General features: G+C 42.6%; 1 protein-coding gene across 2 annotated transcripts in view; it reads left to right on the top strand.

Annotated features, from left to right (window-relative positions):
• BUB1B (BUB1 mitotic checkpoint serine/threonine kinase B) overlaps positions 1-10,259 on the top strand; it is a 35,979-nt gene extending 25,720 nt beyond the window's left edge. For both annotated transcript variants that reach the window (XM_019552195.1, XM_019552194.1), the window contains exons 20-22: positions 3,121-3,289; positions 4,519-4,625; positions 9,739-10,259. In XM_019552195.1, coding sequence (XP_019407740.1) covers positions 3,121-3,289; positions 4,519-4,625; positions 9,739-9,922 — 460 coding nt within the window. In that variant the 3' untranslated portion in view covers positions 9,923-10,259. The remainder of the gene's footprint in view (positions 1-3,120; positions 3,290-4,518; positions 4,626-9,738) is intronic.
• Positions 10,260-15,654: the final 5,395 nt, after the last annotated feature.

The following is a 15,654-nucleotide window of genomic DNA, read 5'->3' as shown; positions in this document are numbered from 1 at the left end:
CAGATCCTAGCTGCCCTGACTGTGAAGTAGCACCTTCTGATGTCTAGTCTGAATCTACCCTCTGCCAGCTTGTGACCGTTATTTCTAGTCACTCCTGGTAGTGCTCGGGGGAACAGGGACTCCCCCAGTGCCTGCTGGTCCCCTCTGACTAGTTTGTAACAATATGGCAGGGGCTGGTGGCTGGAGGTTGTCCAGAGTTGTATTAGTCCTTGCTCACCCTTTCGCTCCTGATCACTATGTCCACCAACACTCAAGGACTCTCAGATTCTGTAGCAGGCCACTTCTTGGCCACACCTTCCAGCTTCCACTGGCCCAGATTAGGATAATTGTGTTTTTTCTTGAATGACCAAGAGCTATTTTAGGAAGAGTCACTAAGAATAAGTAGATGAGATTACAATTACTGAATAGGCCCACAATATACAAGATTGAGAGAGCATGGTACTGGATCTTGATCTGGATTATATTCTTGGTTCTGCTGTATCTTGTGTGATCTTGGGCAAGCTGCTAACCTCTCCCTTCCCTGTGACTTTCTCTTTTGTTGTGAAGTGAAGTTACATCACAAAGCCTAACCCATTTTTGTTCAAAACGTTTTGAGATCCTTGAAGAGAAGGCAATTCAGAAACGCAAATGTAATGTATTTACTCAAATACAAGACAGCCTTGATTATAAGATGATCTCTCCCCCGCTCCCCCAAATAATTAGATTTATGTAGGCAAAATTTATACATTTCTTATAATTTTCCAGGTATAGAATCTAATTATTGGAGGTTTGCCTTGAATTTCTTCTTCTCCCATTGCTACAGCAGGGAAAATAAACCTAGGGTATTTGGTAGCCACTTTGCCTCCTGCTTTTCCTTGCAGCTCCTGCCTCCTCCTCTTACTGTCATATCCTGCTCTCCCTGAGCACATGGAAGTGAGGAACAAATTTGAAAACAATGAACTTGAAAATAAACATAGCTAAGGCAACTTGTATATAGTCCCTATGACTTTAGCTCAGCAGTTGCCAACCTCAGATTGTGACTCAAATGAGGGTTGCAGGGACAATGCTGACGGTGCCACACACAAAGGACGAACCGCACCACATGCCAGGAGCTCCCCTGCCCCTGGGTCACTGCCACCATGCTCCACTCCCAGCAGCGGGTCAAGGCAAAAAAAGCTCGGGAACCACTGCTTTAGCTCATCCAGAATTGATGCATGTTACCTTTTTTTGAAACTACTGTAAATTTTAGCCCAGATACTCCATACACACACTTTTAACAGCACTTCGGCATTATGCAAGATATTAGTCCAAAACCAAAAGGCTCAATATTTACCATAGAGTTCACTGGGAGCAGCATTTCAAACTGTGGTGACCCCACAGCCTAGCACTGCTCCGTGCGTGTGTGTGTATGTGTGTGTGTACTCCAGATATGCTGCCCCCCCGCCCAACAAAAGATCCATGTGCTAATTACTCCCCCCGCACATGCACACACACATACTCATGACTGTCATGAGTCCTGGGATGCTCCAAAACTTCTATGCAGATAAGGCCCAGGGTAACCTGGTCTGGTTTCACCGCTTGGAGGGTAGGCCCACATTAGCATGCAACAGGCTGAGAAAGGGGGAATGACAGAGGGATTCTGGGTGAAGTGTTTGGGTCCCCGTTAAGTGATGTTTGTCAGGCATTGAAGTCTGATGAAGAAGTGGGATACATTGGAAATGGGAAAGAAAGGTGCAGCTCGGTTGTGGGAGTGAAGAAGTTGAAAGCGTATGCAGTGTAGTGGCTCACCATCACTTTAAAAAGAGTCAGTGCTGAGGGTGGGGGTGCACTTAATGGGCACTACCATGTATCTTATTCAGATGGGCTGCACTAATCTAACCTTGTGGTACTTACCTGGCAGGGTAGATACCATGACCACGATGGTGGCAGGAGACTACCATGACCAAGATAATACAATTAGTGTAGTGGAGGGTTGCACCTTTGTCTGCTTGCAGACAGGATTCCCTACTCCTGTAGTTAGTTTTGCAGTGGCTAGTGTCCAGTTGGAGGATCTCAGCTACACTCTGACTTTATTGAAATGGGGAACTCCTCCCTATTAGCTCCTTTGGCTAAGGGCAAGCCAAACTTAGGGGTATCCAAACACTAAGCTTCCAGGCTTTGGCCTGCATGTACGATGACTGCCAAAGGATTTGAAAGCATCTGAAGCTCCAGTCAGGGGTGGAAGATGTTTTCTGGTAGTAAGGCCACATTTGGTTCTTGAATGACGCATGGATTTGGAATTGATTTGACTTGGAACACGAAACATCTAAAAAAAAAAAAAATTCTTGTTGTAAGTGACCATCCTATCAGCACATTTGTCCAATATGGGCCATGTGTCTTATAGTCTTAGTGTTGGCTGCTTTTAACCATTTTCATAGTTGGTTTCCATAAATAGTACATGTTGCTTTTAGCAGCAGTTTAATGATAACCAGTGTAGTTAATGAGACTTCCTTGTATGTATGTACGGGGGGGAAATACAGTAGTATAATATTAAATTTTCCTCTGCATCACCTCCTTCTATGGAAGCTAGGGTTGTGACACAGAGCAAAACAGCACTATCCATGAAATAACTTTTCTGGAGCCTCCTGTAATCAAGCTTAGTAGTGATGACTTGTTACTTAAGCAGTAACAAACCTATGTGTGGATTGACTTCAAAAGAAGAGTGGCAGCTGCTGCTTGGGAGTGTGCACCAATGATATTCTGTAACAGTTACCTGTGATAAGCAGTGAAATGTATGTAGCAAAACTGTTCTAGCTTCAACTTTTGTTTCACACATGGGAGAAGTTTGGGGTGATGTTTCACGTGTTCATGCATCATCCTGCAGCAATACAAGTTGTAGTGTAACAGCTGCTGCATGCTCCCAAGCACCAGCAATTCCCCCTCACCTTTTGAAGCCTCTCCAAGTGTATGTTTGTCCATGCCTTAAGTTTCCTTATGCAATTGAACTGTATTGCTATAGGGGTGAGCCCATTTTAATAATGCTTCCCAAACAAACCATCAGAGGGAGCTATTGGTGCTGTTAAGACTGAGAGTTTTAATGTAAGATTAAATAAAATGAAATTATTGCTTTCTAGTGTTATTTCCATGGAATTCTTTCCTCAGGCTCTGTGGGCTATTTGGTAATAGTGAGATTACCAATGCTCTGAAGATCGTTGACTTTTCTCATAGCCTGGACCTGAGGTTGCAGCCTAAAGTGAGTTTGCTTAGCTTTCCCATGGGTCAGACGCAGCATGGACAACAGATCCTGGCCAAGTGTGATCTTCCATGTCACGTAAGTGCATATTAACCTACTGTAACTACTTTCCAGTGTCCTTTGACAAGTATGTTTCTCTGGTGAAAGCAGAATGGTCTAGTGATCTCATTTTGTGCTCATTTGGATGTATGTTGGTGGGGTTTGCTTGTTTGTTTTGTACTTATCAAATCAAAAAAAATTTCATAACTGTCACCCTTTAGTAAACTCTCCACTTGGTTCTGTTGTGCATCAGCTGAAGGAAGTGGAAAAATTGATTTGTGGTAGTTTCATAGTTTCTAGGGTCGAAAGGGACCTGAGCGGATCATCGAGTCCGACCCCCTGCCATGGCAGGAAAGGGTACTGGGGTCAAACGACCCCAGCAAGGTGTTCGTCTAGCTTTGTCTTAAAGACCTCCAGGGTAGGAGCCAGCACCACTTCTCTTGGAAGTTGGTTCCAGATCCTAGCAGCCCTGACAGTGAAGTAGCTCCTTCTGATATCTGTCCTAAATCTACCCTTTACCAGCTTGTGACCGTTATTCCTGGTAGTGCTCGGGGGAACAGGGACTTCCCCAGTGCCTGCTGGTCCCCTCTGACTAGTTTGTAACAGGCCACTAAATCCCCCCTCAGCCTTCTCTTGTGGAGGCTGAACAGGTTTAGGTCCCATAGCCTGTCCTCGTAGGGCCTGCCTTTCTGCCCCCTGATTATGCAAGTGGCCCTCCTCTGGACCCTCTCCATATTGTCCACATCCCTCCTGAAGTGCGGCACCCAGAACTGGATGCAGTACTCCAGCTGCTGCCTCACCAATGCTGCATAGCGGGGAAGGATCACCTCCTTGGACCTGCTTGAGATGCACCTGTGGATGCATGACAAGGTATGGTTGGCCTTCCTGACTGCGTCCCTACATTGCCGGCCCATGTTCATCATGGCATCAATGATGACTCCAAGATCCTTTTCTGCCTCTGTACTGATGTTGTGTACTTAATTCATCTTATAGTTGGGGTTCATAATAGATGGGTAAACTGTTTATAGAGTCTCATTCAAAATTATTAAACAAGGATTCTGCTTTCTATAGTAGTTCTCTAGTTTCCTTAGAAACTTGCTGGAAAATTATAACCACAAACAGCATAATTCAGGATTAACAAGTACAGGTGGTCATGCAGTAGAACCAAAACTGCTATTGTGCTAGGTTGAGTGTATGTAGGAGAATGTTGAGATGGCTGCAGAAGTCAGCAAAAATAATTTTATGATTTTGATTTATTTTGGTTTCAGGTAGACTTGATCAGTATTGCAGATATAGTCCATTTGATGATGTTTGGGGAGCACCTTCACGTCTATCAAGAAAATTCCCTCTGGAAAATCAATCAAAATTTGTCCAAGTATGCGTGGTTTTTTTGTTTGTTTGGGTTTTTTTTAACCTCATCCTTCTAGAAGGAGTTGGGGGGGTGGGAAATAGGGAATGGCTGCTTTAACTATTATCTACCTCTGTGGTATTACTATCTTCAAAACTACACCATTGCAGTTATGCCATTATTTGATAACGGTGGGTAGTATATTGCACAAAGGTTCATTTTTAAATTTTGTACAATCGTTCATCATGTAAAATGAAGGCCAGAGGTAATGTTTAAGTCAGACTTCCTCACATCAACTCACCAACTTTCAGTTGCTCCCTGTTGTGTGAGGGAGACTAAACTGTAATTTAGTCACCATGGAAGCTGGAAGATGGTGTAAATTAAAATGTGGTAAGGTCTAATTTATCACTCTCTTGTGCCTTTTTTTTTTATTCTCCCCAGTGGGAGTTGCATCAGCTTGGACACTTTGACATAGTAGGCTAAATTTAGAGATAGGTAGATATGTGGGAGGGGAACCATACTAAGAATAAAATTCATTTGAATTTTAAGCTCTTCACATTGGGCCTTACGCTATAGGTGGGACATGATGTAGGGGATGTGGGAGCAGTATGATATAGCTAAATTCTGCTACAGTGTATATAAATGAGGGGTAGAATTAAGGGGTGCCTATACATGTGCCTAAGGGCGAGGGGGGGCATTCTAATTGGAGCAGCTCCTGGAAAGCCCCTGTAATTAAAACATTGCAACATCTTGTGTGTTAAGCCCCCCATGTGTTTAAAAATGTCCACTCAGCAGTCATTTTTAAACCTGTGGGGGCATATACACGTGATGCTGTGGTGATGCTAAGGCGTCCTAATTAGAACATGTTGGAACACACGCATAGGCACCCAAGGTGCACATGTTTTAACTTTTCAGGCATCAGGAACCTGCTGCTGCTGCCTAGTAGCTATGTGATTTGGGGAATGGGCAGTATGTGCCTAATGCCTACTGTTTTCCAAAGGAGCTTCAGCTTGCTGAATTAGTTGTACAAGCTTTTGGGATTTGAAATGTTCTGAGAACACCAGTTCTGGCCTCCTGCATTGGCCATGGCCTTCTGCCTAAGATCCTTCTCAGCATACAGAATTAATCACATTCAAACATTAAGTCCATGTTCGTCTTACTCTCCTGTTCTCTGTAGCTTCTCCTTTTTCCCTCCCTTGTAGGGTGTTCTGTAGTTTGTCCTGTTCCTGTTTTTTTTTTTTTTTTTAACCTTGTGCAATCACTTATCCTGGAAATCTTCAAGAGGAGACAAACATTTTGAGAGAATTATCCAGGAGCACATCTGTGAAGGACCAGCAGGGGAGATGATGCTCAGGGGCAACCAGCATGGCTTCATTAGGGGCAGGTCCTGTCAGACCAACCTGATTGCCTTCTACAATCAGGTCACAAAATCATTGAATGCAGGTGTTGTGGTGGATGTAGTCTTTCTGGACTTCAGGAAAGCCTTTGACACTGTCTCCCACCCCATTCTCATTAAAAACCTAGGTGACTGTGTCATTAATGCCTACACAGTCACATGGATTGCAAATTGGCTGAGGGGCTGCACCCAGAGTGGTGGTGGACAGGTCACATTCGGCCTGGAGGGATATGGGTAGTGGAGTCACCCAGGGCTTGGTCCTTGGCCCCGTACTGTTTAATTTCTTTATTAGCGATTTGGACGAGGGGGTGACAAGCACCCTGTTCAGATTTGCTGATGACACCAAGATCTGGGGCAAGGTGGGCACACTAGAAGGGAGGGACAGGATACAACTGGACCTGGGCAAGTTACAGGAGTGGGCAACTGAGAATAGGATGGGATTTAATACTGACAAGTGCAGGGTACTGCACTTGGGCAGTAAGAACCAGCAGCATACCTATCGGCTGGGGAACTCCCTTCTTGTAAGTGACAGAAAGGGATCCTGGAGTCATTATCGATTCCAAAATGAATATGGGCCGCCAATGTGGGGACGCAGTCAGTAAGGCCAACTGCACCTTGGCATGCATCCACCCACAGATGCATTACGAGCAGGGCCAAGGAGGTGATCCTCCCCCTGTATGCGGCACTGGTCAGGCCGCGCTTGGAGTTCTGCGTCCAGTTCTGGGTGCTGCACGTTAGGAAGGATGTGGACAGCATTGAGAGGGTCCAGAGGAGGGCCACTTGCATGATCCAGGGACAGCAGGGAAGACCCTACAGGGAGAGGCTACAGGACCTGAACCTGTTCAGCCTTCACAAGAGAAGGCTGAGAGGGAACCTGGTGGCTGTCTATAAACTCACCAGGGGGGACCAGTGGGGAATGAGTGAAACCCTGTTCCCCTAAGCACCTCCCAGAGTAACAAGGAATAACAGCCATAAGTTGTTTGAGTGTAGGTTCAGGCTGGACACTAGAAGGCACTACTTCACAGTCAGGGCGTCTAGGATCCGGAACCAACTTCCAAGGGAAGTGGTGCTCGCTTCTATTCTGGGGGTCTTCAGAAGGAAGCTAAATGATTACCTAGCTGGGGTCATAGAGCCCAGTATTCACTCCTGCACGGGGGAGGGGGTCAGACTTGATCTACTTAGGTCCCTTCTGACTCTACAACTATGAAACATTAACACTAGATAGTCACCTTGCTGGGGTCACCTGACCCCAGTTGTCTTTCCTGCTTGGTGCAGGGGGTAGACCTGATGATCTTCCAAGGTCTCTTCCGGTCTTAGAATCTATGAACCAACTTCCAAGAGAAGTGGTGCTGGCTCCTACCCTGGGAGTCTTTAAGAGAAGGCTAGATGTACACCTTGCGGGGGTCGTTTGACCCCAGTAGTCTTTCCTGCCATGGCAGGGGGTCGGACTAGATGATCTACTCGGGTTCCTTCCGACCCTTGAAACTATGAAATCTATGAGCTCTAGTTCAAGCATTGTCTCTGCCATTTTTAAGCGCAAGGATGCTTTTAACCAGAGCAAAGCCGAGCGGGGTGAGGGTGGATGTGGGCTGCTTGCTGCAGGCTCAGGGCTCTCTGCTCTGCTGCCTTTCCCCTGGGAGTCCCACGCTAGCCACATACCCCTTGCCTGCCTGGCACTGGGGGGCACAACTCACCACCCCCACTGCTGCCAGGTGGGCAAAGGGCAGGCGGAGCTGAGAGCTCCAAGCCCACAATAAGCAGCACCCCCCCACCCACATGCCTCCCCTGGGGGGGGGTGCATACAGTGGTGGGGAGCCATGTGCCTCCCCCCCCCCACGCACCCTAGAGAATCCACCCACAGCTCCATCCCACTCCGGGGTCCCATTCACCACTGCGTCTCTCACCATGGGGGCCTTGATCTGAAATCCCCCCACCAATCCCTTCCCTTCCCTTCCCCCACACCCCTTCCCCTCCACAGACTTACCTGCAGAGGGAGGTGCTGTCCATGCTGCCCAGCTGCATTCCTGGCTATGTGTCTGCGTGCAGCCACAAACATGCATGCAGCACCCAGGGGCCTTGGCCAGAAGGTATAATTAATTATATTTATTGGTGATCATTATTGGTTACACTGACCAAAGAAAATCAATAGCTGATAATGTAAATTTCCCTTTCATTGGTGCCGATTTGATATGCAACCAATATATCGGTGCACCTCTACTTCATGCAGAAAGCTTGCAGTGTTATTGGTCAGGAATTTGCAATGAGCTTAGATGACAAGATGTGCCAAAGAAGGTAAGCTAAATATGTCCAGCTCTTGTAAAGCAAGTGCCTCTTTCTGTTTGGGGCAGTTGGTATATTCTTCAGGTTCTTGCTATAGTGAACCTTTGTCCTAGGGGTTTGCACAGTTGGAAGAATTTCATGTGGGAAGATTCAGCTGAGATATTGGTTGATCTTGAGCTTAGTCCGTTGTGTTCTGCCAAGTCAGGTGGTGCATTTAGAAAATTACTTACCTTAATGAGTCTTCTGCACACATTAAGATATAGGGGGATTAAGATATAAGAGGGGAAAAATGACTCTTGCACAAAGTCTTGTATTGAATGCTGGGGATATGGGTCTAGCATTCTCCTTGAGTGAGTTTTCTAAAAGGGTAGCTGTGTTGAATAAAGAACCTGTTGGCTAAATATCTAGGTGGGTAACTAGGGGCTCGGCCAGCTCAAGAAAGGACTGAGAAGTTGGGAATTTGAGGACCAAATCCAGTTTTTGCAGACTTTTAAAAAAGGTGTAATTTAAACATAAAGTCTATGAAACAAATAGCTTCTATGGTCTGCTGGGATTTTTGTTTTGGGAAGACCAAGACCAATTCATGGTGATGGGTTGGAGTTCTACCTACATACAGACCCTGTGAGACAGTTTCCTTCAGGTGAGCCAGCTTCTTTGCTGAACAGCCAATGTAACATCTAGCACTGAAGCAGTATGTTTTAGTGGACTTCAATACAAGATTGGGGAGCAAGAGTTTCTTCTGTGTGAATCATCTCTGATATAAATGTGTTTGCTATTTGTCAAGTCACTTAACCTTTTTGTTTTGAATATCTCTTGTCCTGTGTATGTGGAAATCTCCCTTATAGGAGACTCATTACAACTAATTCTGAAGCGCTCTACTGCTTCTATAGCTTCTAGCTCAGAATTTTTTTTTTAAGTTTCCTAATATCCACATCTGCTTTATTTCCATGGAAGGAATCTGTCAAGTTTGAGGTTCTAAGAATTTCTTGTGCTATCTTCCCAAGATACTCTGGCTGGCTGTTGCCTAATGTTAGAGGAATTAAATATGCTGGGAGAAATCATGATACAAAATAGAATTTTTATATATATAAAAAATGTGTAAAGAAGGCCCTGGCAATAATATCAGTTATTCGGGCTGATATTTTACAGGGTCAAGGCCAGAACATTCGCTTGTAATGAAAGCCCTGGCAAGATGCGTAACCAAAGACTTTTTCTTTTCTTTCTTTACATATATAAAATAAATTCTCTCTCTCTCTCTCTCGATATATTGGCTACCTATCTGTCTGTATAGATAGATAGATAACTTGACAATGCACCCCCAAGTTTTGCTCTGTAATTTGGCTTTGTAGCCTAATACTATTTTAGACTGCAAGCCAGTACACACGCTATTAAATATGTGTTGGAATACTGAATTACCAGCTGTGTTCATGCTGTTTCATTGAAAATTGCTTTATCTGTTTTTAGGTCTGTTGAGAGTGATTTTTGGAGTAAATTTTTTGGGAAGATTTTGAATGCAGATGGTAAGTCCACAGCACTTACACTAAGGGAGCTAAGAGAGGAAATGAGTGGCATGTTTGACGCCTCTTTCCAAGAACGCCTTCATTATTCTTTCTATCATCTTGGAGAATTTGCTCTGCCTCTTGTATAGAAGGGCAAATGCCCTCTATATATTTTTCTGTTATAACAGGAATTTGCTAATGATACTCCTTTTTAAATATATTTTTAGTACTAAACATGGGAAATGGCTGCAGCAATTTCAACAATACATAATATAATATGTGTTTATTTTGAGTTAATGTCTAGCTGTTCTTTAAACTTGTTTTAACAAACTATGCATCATCATTGTCTTATCCATTTTCTCTAGCAATGTTTATTTAATACCAGGACTATATTTGTGATCTCCTTAGCCCTTCTGTCATGCCTTTTTTTCTTTACAACTGCTGGTTAATCACTGTTTAAGTAATAAAACTGTATTTTGTCAGCAACTCTGTCTCATGGAAATTTTACTTCTAAATGGTCTTTCGAATGTATTGGCTCTAGTAATTGATCTGGATTGACATTTCTGATTTGGAGATTTTTCATGGTTAGATGCAGATGGCTGTCATTTTAGATAGCTGTGAAAACTATCTGTTCAGAGTCTGTGCAGTGCTTTGGCTAACATAACTTCATATTCCACCTGGAAACATTTGTGCTCAGTAGAGCAAAGAAAATAGATATAATCACAGCTCAGAAAGATGCAGAGTTGACTACCTTAATAGCCAAGTCATGTTTTATTTACTTTGTTGGGCTCTCAGTGTCTGGCATTACTGATTGAATTGACTGTTTAACAAAAACCTACTCGGGGACTAAATTTGCCAGCTGTGTAAGTAGGGCTTTCTGCCAGACCTTTGGTAACACTATTAAAGATTATAATGCATCAGAAATTGGTGCAGGCCTCAAGTATCAGTTATTAGGACTGCTATTTTACAGGGTCACGGCCAGAACACCCACTTGTAAAGAAGGCCCTGGCAAGATGCATGACCAAAGACTTTCTCTCTCTGTACAGTTTCCCCACTTAATTTGAGGCAGTGCGTGTAATGGAATTGATTGTTCTTAGTAACTTTCCCCCTCTTCTGAAGACAGTGAAACACATGATAGCTGTGCCCATAAGTAGTTTTGCAGTGGGAAGAATCTTCTCTTCGATGAAGAATCTTTGGATGGATGAAAGCTGGCCACGACAAAAGTAAAACTTGTCCAATTCAGTTTCAAGAAATCCAAACAGTGAGTTCCATTAATTCATACTTAGAAGAAAGGACTTCTTGAGATCACAAAAGAGTAATAAAAATACTCTTTAAAATAAGTGCTCTACCCCTACACCCTTCATTTAATGGACATGGACAAGAACTGTCTTTCCATTATTATTAGGTTGTATTTATCATCTCGGATCTTAAGAAACATTTGGTCATATGTGTGTTTACTTTAACAAACAAAAAGCTAGCACCCCAGATGTTCAGCCTCTTGTTATTCTATTTCCTGGTGTAGAGTTCTGCAATTTTCTAACTCCTACATAGAATACTGTCACCCAGGGCCTTGTCTATCAACCACACTTAGCCAGCAGGTCTGGCTAGATATTTGGAATTTCTGATTCTTCCTTTCTGGAATTTGTGACCAAACCATCCTAGTCAAAAACAAAGCATTGCTTAATTCTAGTAGAAGGAACATTTGAAAAGCATTTAGAATGTAATTTTAAAACTGTGTGTCTCTTAAAAGGTCTATTTAAGTAGGTGAACTTCTTGAGATGTACAGACTGTCTCAGTCTGATCCCCCAAAGACTTGCCTTGATTAATCCTGAGTAGCTGTTCCCCTTTTTAAAGGTAGTCCTTTAATAAATTGCTCTGGTTTTTTGCATCTTTTGGCCTTTCTGTATCAAGAAGATAGTCTTTCTTTTGGCTTGCTTTGCTTAAAGCTCAGGATGTTAGCTTACTGAAGCTGCCTCTTGTATGCTACAGAGGTTATGCCTGTTTAATTACCAGGGGTTTCTTGCACAAAAAAGGTGTTCTTTCCTGCTTTAAGCCTGATCTTATTGATGATAACTGGTGAAATAACTGTCTGGCATGCTCTGTCCTTTGACACTATAACTCAAAATGACTATGATGACTGCCTCAAACTAGTGGGAGAGGCAAGGTGGCTTTTTTTGGTGATATCTTTACTAGACCAACTGTATAGTTGGGACAGAGGTTAGACAAGCTTTCAGGTATAAAGGGTCTCCTCATATTTACTGAGCCAACAACATTCCCTCTGTACTCAAACCCCTGTGACTGCCTTTGAGGCCAAACACCTGGTTGTATTAAACTTAAGTACATCTAATTTTAAAAAATTCCTGTACTGCACTGGCTGATGTCAGATCTACCTCCATTTCAAAGTCTAGTATGTATTATTCAGTTTGGCTGTACTCAGTATGGTGACTTTTTTTTCCTCCCCATCTTAATCTTTTATTAGATGCAAACTGATGATTAACATCATTGGCATCCAACTAGAGAGATGTAAAGATGACTAATATAACCCCAGGAAAATACTATGAAATCTAAATCTCACATAGCAATTCTCCTGTATTTTGTATTTGGCCCCACTCTCACTAGCTGAGGTGAAGACCTTGGGCCAAATAAAAATGAATAGCAAACCTATTTGGAATGATCTTAAGGCTGACTTAAATACTGTAAATCTAAAAGTCTCCCATAAAGTAACCTTTTTTAACCCTGGTCTTGATATCTTAGTGCAACCTCTATGTTTAACGCTATTTACTTTCATGGTAGTCTCAAGATTCCTACCTTTTTATTTCCATATACTGATTTATTTCATGGTTTTAACCAAATAACTGAAACTGACACTCATGTCTTCCCACTTCCTACATCATACACGGTAACAACCACTTTGTGGCTCCTTGTTGAAAAGTAGCATAAGTACAAAGCATCTATTGTATTTGGTAAATTTGGAGTAAATGCCAGAATGTTAAGACTTGTCCATGGACTGCATTGTCTTGCACAGTATAGTAGAAGTAAAGCCATTGTTTTGATTTCTCAGAAAATCAATTACTCTCTTCTCAGTACATGACAGGTCTCCAATTTTTTCCTTTCAATTTAAAAAAGAAAAAAATACTGCCTGGGAATCTGACCACACGAGTCCTTTTTAACTCACAAATATTTGCATTTAGGCACTAATTTGGTTTTGCATATAACTGATGGACATACAGAAAAATACACATGGTCTTAGATGGGTGACGACAGTAATTTTCTTTGCAATAAATTATAATATAGAATCCAGGTGAATGCAAGGTAAGCACTAGAAAGTGAGTTGGAATTTGTCCTGAAGATGTATTTAATAGCCTTTTACACTACATTTGGAGCAAGACTATATTAATTTGAATGCATTTTTCTGTTAACTTTTCTATTGTTGGTAACCAAGGTAACATATTTACACACAGCTTAATTTCCCACCCCCACCCCCCTTTTGCCTAATAAGGGGCATTTTGACTGTTCACTGCTAAAGGTATTGAAATGATTCAGGAATGAATCTACAAATCTCTAAAGCAACTGTGTGTTCGCTTGCTCATTCTCTCTCTCTGTCTCCCTCTCTCTCCCTCTTCCACAAGATCGGTCTAGATCAAAATGGAAAAGATTTTTTCTATCTGACCTTCATGAAAAGGTCTTGTAATCTTCTATCCCTACAATTCTGGATTATATCCTTTATATCCTCCACCACAAACTACTGGGCCTCAGTCTCAGTTCTTCCAAGCCACATTTAGCTGCCCTTTCACCTTGCTTAGATGTCCTTCCCTGTTCAAATGTATTATGTTTTTATTTTTTTTTCCTATCCCATCCTCTGTTTCAAAATTTCTTAAAGGTCTGGTTTGCATTTACCCCTTCCTATTTGGAAGCTTCTCCCACCCCAGAACCTTAATGTAGTTCTTAACAATTCTCTTACTACCATTTTGCAATAAAAACTTCCTTCATGGTAATGTTTACCTTGGCAAAGAGGCTGATGAAATTAATGAGATCCAGGCACTAATTACAATCCCCCAATAAGTTGGTATGAAGACCTCACAGTAATTCTGCACAAAACTAGTGTCTGATTTTTCAAGTAAGCTATTATCTGCCCCGTTTTTCTCCAGTTTATATACAAACCTTGGAAAAATTAAGCTCTGCATTTTAGATGCCACCTGAGAGTGCTCATGTTATTTAGGCAGGGCAAGCCTTCTCAGGATATTGATAGGATTGACTTGCAGTAGGGAAGGTGATGAATCCTAGGGTGTATCTAGACAAGCAGACACATGTAGGATGCGGCGCTGCCGGCCCATCTGCAATGCTGCAAATCACACATGCTGCACATGTAGGCATTTGCCATGCTGCTTATTTGCAGTGTGGTGGGTTTTTTTGACACTGGGAGATCCTGATGTAGAGAAAACCTACCCCTGAAAAGAAGTGGGGAGGGGTACACATAGCAGCAGCTTGCACCACTTGAAATGAGCCTGGCTGGAAGAAGCCATAATCCGGCTGCCGGCCAGGCTCTGTATGCTAGATCAGTGCTGCTGGAGCCCCAGGAGGCTCCCAGGTAAGGCTGCTGGGGCCAACCCAAGTCTCCTACCCTGCCCAGAGTGCCTGGGCACGGGCATTCCTCGGGGAAAAGTAGCAGTGGCACAACTATGGGGAAATGCGTGTGTATTCTCATCAGTGGGCAATCCTTGGGGACAAGTAGCAGTAGTACAACTATGGGGAAATGCATGTGTGTGCTCATCTGAATGCACCCCCAGAGTTTATCCAAGTAGATCACATATGAGTAATCATCTGTCAACCAGAGGATATGCATCATTTTAGGTATTAGGAATCCCTGAACTAGAGCCTAGTCTATCCCTACAGCATACCTAAGCAATATCCAGGTACTGCGAAAATGCAGCACAGCTACTTGAAGCTCAGACTGTTCACACCAAACTTTGTCCTGGATTTGGGGACTAGGTCAGATACCAAATTCAAGAGAACAGTTTTACAATCTTTATTCAGATAGCTGTAGCTAAGACTGGGAACTACTAGATAATTACCAAAAGTGAAGAATATGAATAAAATCATGAAGAATAAAGTTGTTTGCCTCAAAGTAAACTGTTTCTTTGAGACATTTTAACATTGTAGTGTATTTCTTTCCTTGTATGGTGGAGTTTGACTCCTATGATTTCAAATAGTGAGGAATTAAAAGGTGCTCTGTGCTATACTACCTTGTATGATGACTTTAAGTAGGAAGGGTGGGGGACAGTCCCAGCAGGTGCTGCAGATTTGATGATTCAGTCTAGTACACAGGAAATTCATCTGTGCACTACAAACAGGTTCCACAATGATAAACATACTTAAACTAGTTTTCAAGACTTTCTTCTATGAACTTGAAGGAAGCTTCAAGCACTGTGCTATGAATCTGCTCAGCTATTTTCTATAAGGTGACCTAAATTCACATTGCTGCAAGCGGGTGAGAGAGAGCTATTTTCATCCTTCTGAGGGCCTATCAAAACTACTATTACTAAAGTTGCACTCAAGGCAGTGATGATGAAACGAATTATATTGTCAATATTCAAGGATCTCAGAAATCTCAAATATGATATGCATGTATGACTTCCATTTAAAAATCTTGGCATGAATAAGCAGTAAAGATATGGTAAGAAAGTAAGAACCAAAATACAGGCATACCTTGTTTTATTGTGCTTTGCTTTATTGCGCTTTGCAGATATTGCGGTTTTTTACAAATTGAAGGTTTGTGGCAACCCTGCCTCGAGCAAGTCTATCGGCGCCATTTTTCCAACAGCATTTGCTCACTTCGCATTTTTTAGCAATAAAGTATTTTTTAATTAAGGTATGTACATTG

Source organism: Crocodylus porosus, unplaced genomic scaffold (assembly GCF_001723895.1).
Source record: "Crocodylus porosus isolate Cpor-Errol unplaced genomic scaffold, CroPor_comp1, whole genome shotgun sequence".
NCBI classification, from domain to species: Eukaryota; Metazoa; Chordata; order Crocodylia; family Crocodylidae; genus Crocodylus; species Crocodylus porosus.
Note: the sequence above shows the minus strand (reverse complement) of the source record. Positions and strands in the feature narration are given on the sequence as shown.